This window comes from Quercus lobata, chromosome 3, assembly GCF_001633185.2.
Source record: "Quercus lobata isolate SW786 chromosome 3, ValleyOak3.0 Primary Assembly, whole genome shotgun sequence".
Classification (NCBI taxonomy): domain Eukaryota; kingdom Viridiplantae; phylum Streptophyta; class Magnoliopsida; order Fagales; family Fagaceae; genus Quercus; species Quercus lobata.
The window spans coordinates 61,165,463-61,171,679 of record NC_044906.1 but is presented as its reverse complement, the minus strand read 5'-3'; the positions used below and the strand labels follow the sequence as shown (position 1 = coordinate 61,171,679).

Below are 6,217 nucleotides of genomic sequence, written 5' to 3'. Positions count from 1 at the left end.
CCTAGCTTAGCTCTGTCCCTGCTTGGAGCCCAAGATTAATATTTTTGATGCATTTTTTTTTATAAAGAAAACAACTAAAATACCATTCACACCTAGTCAAAAATGGCAGCATTCATATGTCCTTGTGGTGACATTAACTTTTGTTGATTATTATTATTATTTGGCTCAATGGATAAGTTCAATTCAAAGAAAACCAGAGACATAGGCAACTCCATAAATTATCCGTAAATTACACAATATAAGTCAATAGCTCAGACAAAATTGGCCTCTCCATCCTTTTTTTTTTTTTTTTTTTTTTTTTTTGAGAAACTTGCTTCATTATCATTAACCAACATAGGCCAAATCAACCTGAACAATACACTGAATGTTTGGTGGTACATCTTCCATCCAGACTGTTAAATTGGGTGAGTTTATTGCCCATCTTGCTAAAGCATGAGCTATATTATTTCCTTGACGACGAACATGAGAAAAACTGTGATTAACGAAAGAGGAAGCTAAACATGTAGTGTCTTGAATCACATGCCCGTGTAAGGCTAAGGATGGATCAGTGCTACTTAACTCTCTATAGATAGTATCTGAATCACCTTTAATGACAACTCTTGTAAAGCCAGTCTCTAGAGCCAACTCAACTGCTTTCCTGGCTGCCATCGCTTCCACTTGGGCCACCGTTGTTGGAAGAGGGATCAATTGTGATAGTGCAACCATGACCGCACCTTCTGCATTACGAATGACCACTCCTATACCAGCTCGTCTTTGATCCTCAAAGGTCGCGCCATCATAATTAACCTTGTACACCTTTGGTTCCGGCGGCTTCCATCTCGTATGATTCCTGTGTTGTACCATCCTTGTTGCCTGATGGAGACTTTGAAACTCTACTTTCCTTTCCTTGGACAGAGGGAGTATGTGGTTTATAGGACACATGGCCTCCTTGAACCTGATTTGATTTCGTCGATTCCAGATGGTCTAGCCCGTGAACACTAGGAGTTCAACATCCTTCCTTTCCGAGAAAGCCTTCTAGAAGATTTCCTTGATATTGCATCCCTGCATAGACGCTAGCCAACTCCATTGAGGATCCGAGCTCTAAGCCACCTACAAGTTAGAACAATAAAAAATAGCATGTGCACAATCTTCATCGTACACCCCACAATTCTCACAGAGGGCAGACGTGGTGATTTTTCTGCGAAACAAGTTCCACTTCGTTGGTAGAGCTTCTTTGCATGCTCGCTAAACAAAGTTTTTCACTTTACTCGGCACCTCCATCCCCCATAGATTTCTCCAAAACTCCAAATCAGTAGCTGGTGTTTGTTGTGCATTAGAACTGTCTTGTAACATTCTATAACCCAATTGAACTGAGTACCGGCCTGATGGGGTAAATGGCCACACAATTGCATCGGGTTGGCTGGTGGAACTCAAGGGAATGCTCTTGATGACTTCAACTTCAGCTCTCTCAAAGACATGATCAACTACTTCATCTCGCCACTTCCTCTGGACCGGATCAATTAGTATCTCAACATATGAATGCTCTTGTCCAAATATCACTGGGGTAGTGATTCTGGCATTATGTCTCGTAGGAAGCCAATTGTCAGACCAAATCTTAATCTGTTTGCCATCCCCTACTCTCCACAATGCTCCTTTTGCTATCACATCCCTGCCTACAAGGATACTTCTCCATGCATATGAAGTTGAAGGGGAGTCTTTGGCCTCTAAGATTGATCCTCTAGGGAAGAATCTTGCCTTAAAAACTCTATGGAAAAGAGAGTTTTCATCATTGAGGAGTCGCCACGCCAATTTAGCCAACATAGCCTCATTGAACGTCGTGAGATCCTTAAATCCCATACCCCCTTGATTTTTATGTTGGCACAACTCATTCCACTTCACCCAATGGACTTTTCTTCGGTCTCCCCTTTGACCCCACCAAAACTTCCGAACAAGAGTCTCTAACTCATGACACAAAGTAACCGCGAGTTTAAAACAGCTCATTGTATATGTGGGTATGGCTTGAATGACGGATTTTATTAACACCTCCCTTCTGGCTTGTGATAACAACTTTCCTTCCCAACCTTGTAGGCACTTCCAAACTCTTTGCTTCAAGTGCTCAAAGCTTACCCTCTTGTTTCTCCCCACCATGGATGGCAAACCAAGATACTCTTCATAATTTTTCAAAGTGGACACTCCCAAATCATTCATGATTTTTTGTTGCATGTCAATGGGAGTGGACTTACTGAAAAAGAGCGCCGTTTTATCTCGATTTAATTTTTGCCCCGAAACTCTTTCATAAGAGGATAGAATCTCCAACACTTTTTGACAATCATTAGAAGTAGCCCTACAAAACAAGAGGTTATTGTCTGCAAAAAATAAGTGTGTTAGTTTCGGACCATTTCTACAAATAGATACCCCTTGGATGTCTCCATTATTTGCTGCCTTGTGGATCATTCTATAAAGGCCCTCCGAACATAACAAAAAAAGATAGGGCGATAACGGGCCACCTTGACGAATCCCCCTACTAGGCTTTATGTTTCCACATGGCTCTCCATTAACCAAAAAAGAATAAGTTACCGAAGTAGCACATTCCATAATTAGAGCAACCCACCGCTCATGAAAGCCCATTTGCACCATGACGTCTTTTAAAAAGGACCACTCAACATGATTATAAGCTTTGCTCATGTCGAGTTTAAGTGCCATGTAGCCAGACTTCCCAGAATTGTGGTTCTTCATGTAGTGTAAGGTCTCATATGCTACTAGAATATTATCCGTAATGAGACGGCCTTTAATAAAGGCACTTTGATGTTCGGATATTATATAAGGCAGCACCTTCTTCAACCTATTAGCGAGCACCTTAGAGAATATTTTATACAACACATTACATAGAGAAATTGGTCTAAACTCCGTTACCCTCTCCGGATTCTTTGTTTTTGGGATCAATGTACAAAAGTATGATTTAAAGGACTAGGAAGGGAGCCAGAATTCAAAAAATTAAGAATAGAACCACTTACATCACCTCTTACCAAATCCCAAAAATTCTGGTAGAACAATGGGGGCATTCCATTCGGACCCAATGCTTTTAAAGGAGCCATTTGCTTCAATGCATTGTCAATTTCCCAAGTTTGGAACTGACTGGTTAGAATCCCATTCATTTCCTTGGTCACCACTCTTGGAATGGAGTCTGTCTTAGCAGTCAATTCAATCGGATCAGATGAAGTGAACAACTATTTGTAGTAATCCAAGAACATGTCCGAAATCTGGCTTTGTTCAGTACACCACTCATCCATGTGATTCCGGATACTTGCTATGTGGTTTCGTCTCTTCCTTTGGGTGGCTTTACAGTGAAAGAAACGTGTTTCAATCACCATCTTTCAGATATAAGGTCTGAGACCTTTGTCTCCACATCCTCTCCTCTTTCCCCATGAACACATTAATCTCTTTCTGAATTTGCACAACCCGGAGTAAGTTTCTAGTCTGTACTGCCAACTTCTCTGCCTAAGCCAACTCTTTTCTAACACTACCAAAGCATTTTTGGCTCCATCGAGTGAGTTCTTTGCCACAGTTTTCTATTTTCCTAAGCACACAGTGATTGTCACCTTCATCACAGCTTGCTTCCCAAACGCCTTCTACAGTTTCCCCACACCCTTTATCCGCCAACCACATTTACTCAAAACTAAACGGCTTCTTCTTCTGCTGAAACTCCAGACCAGCTTGTTCAATCCATAGAGTTTATGATCCAAAGTCGTACTATCCACATGATGTACCCAAGTACCCGGAAAATCCGAAAACCATTCAACCATGGCTACAGCCCTATCTAGTCTCTCCTAAATTGACACACCGGTACGATAATGTTTGCTCCACATAAATGGGAAACCTTTGAAACCCAAGTCCATGAAGTTGCACTCATCCAACACCTCTCTAAAGAGCTGCATTTGAGCATGTGGTCGCAACCTCCCTCTTGACTTCTCTGAATGTTTTATCACCTCGTTGAAATCTCCCGCACATAACCAGGGTAATGAATTCTGCCTATTCAATTGACGTAGGAGATCCCAAGATTCATGCCGCTTATGTGTTTCAGGCTTGCCGTAGAATCTGGTGAAGTGCCAAGCGAAATCTGAACTTTTGTTGATGATAGCATCAATGTGGTTAAGTGACGAAGAAACAACTTCAACTTCAGTATCATTCCTCCAAAACAATACTAATCCACCTCCTCTAGTAATCCTTGGAACAACATGTTTGTGATCAAACCGAATCCTTTCCTTCACATAATCTAGCCTAACTTCGTCTGCCAATGTTTCGGCCAAGAACACGACAGCGGGAGCTTTTGCCTACACCAATTTCACAAGCTCTTGAACTGTGAGTTGGTTCCCAAGCGCCCTGCCGTTCCAAACGATGCAACTCATTGCTCCTGGCAGGGTTGGGAACCAGCCTCCACCAATATAGGAAAATTCTCTTTACCATTGCAAGAAACCAGAATTTTTTTGCTTGGTACTCACTCTGATCAGTAAACATGGTGATGGAGCGTTTCAAACCGATCTTTTTGTCATTGGTAGCATGAATATCAGCGTTAATAATAGGGGAATTATCAACTGATTGGGGGAAGCGCTTCCATTTTGCTTGAAGAGTTGCATCAATATGCCCGGGTCTCTGAGAAGTGTTTGTTACATCCTGGAGAGGTGTATCATGACTCCCATGAGACATGTGTATCAGTTTGTGGGCCTGTTGTGAACACTGATTTTCTTCTAAACCATTTCTTAGTTTTTCCAAGTCAAACAGTGGAGATGTTTCCTTATTTGGGACAGCTGTCTCGGCTTGGGATGATTTAGAGGGGTTGACGTAAATACCAAGATCCTTGTCAATCTCTCCGATTTTCTATGAAAAATATTCTCCCAAATTTTCGCATTCCTAAAGAGACGATTGACTTACCAAGTTGAGACGTAGCATCACAAGGTTTGGGATTTGGAAATTCCGTAAAATCCGCCTCCATAGCAGAGGTTTCCATTTCAAAATTATTCATCGTTTCCAATGGCTTCGCCTGAGTATGGAATTTCTTCCTTTCCCGACGCCGCCTTGTGGAAATATTCTCTGCTCTGCCCTCGTAAAAACCTGAAACACGTACTACATTCTTCTTGGATGGGCCGGTCTGGTTTGCACGTAACCAAGAACCAAACTGCTGAGATGAGATTTGTAGAGAACCCTTGCTTTCAATCCAGATATCATAGTCCTTATCACTGTGATTGAAGCTGCCACACCAATAGCATATGTTGGGAAGGCGCTCGTACCTGAAATTAACCCAAACTTTCTCACCACCCTCCACCTTTATTACTCGACCCCTACACAGAGGTTGGTAGACGTCCAGAGTGACTCGGACTCGCACATAGTTACCACCCTCACACTTTGAAGCTTCTGTTGGGCGATCCACCACCACAATCGACTCGCAAATGTCCTCTGCTACTGACTTAGACCTATAACCGATAGGAATATTATGGACTTGAACCCAAAAAGATACCTTATCAAAAGTCAGATCTTCAAGGGGAGTGAGCCTGTTGTACCGTTGAAGTACTACCAACGATTTGTCAAAACTCCAAGGTTCCCCAGATAAGATACGATCCACATCCTCGCTACTGTCAAAACTGAACAAGACCTTGTGCGCACCTTCATTGCTAACTGTGAATCCATTATCAACACACCATAGAGGCTCAAATGTCCTCGCCACTGCATCCATGTTGAGAGCTCGCCCTGTTAGAAAAAATGCTACAATAAGGTGCTCTGTAGAACAGTGATCTCTTTTTATGCATATGTCATCACCTTCACTTTCAGAAAGGGAGAGGTAATTCCAATGTTTCATGAGATCATCCATGAGCTAAATCTCAGAAAAGAAAAGAGAAAAGGATGGATAAGAGCCTAAAAAGATAAAGAAAAAGCTGTTTCCCAATCCCCCAAAGAAAAGATAAAACCACTAGCCCTACATGTAACGTTGTCACACGAGGGGAGATGAATCCTTACAAGAAGGAACGACAATTCTACAGCCTAAGAGGAGATGGGAGCCACCTCTCTTAGCGATAGAGAAATAAATAATGTGAATCTTTATCAAGAAACCGGCCTCTCCATCTTATTAGTTCTGTTAAATATATAACTCATAGAAAATGGTCAAGTGATGTGCATGTAACCACTTTACTGTAAAAAAAATATATATATATATATATTTTGCAAATAATACAAGCATAACATATGC

General features: G+C 41.7%; 1 protein-coding gene across 1 annotated transcript; it reads right to left on the bottom strand.

Annotated features, from left to right (window-relative positions):
• Positions 1-324: 324 nt before the first annotated feature.
• On the bottom strand, positions 325-843 carry LOC115981206. Its single transcript, XM_031103372.1, has one exon. The coding sequence runs from the start codon at positions 841-843 to the stop codon at positions 325-327; it is 519 nt and encodes a 172-aa protein (XP_030959232.1).
• Positions 844-6,217: the final 5,374 nt, after the last annotated feature.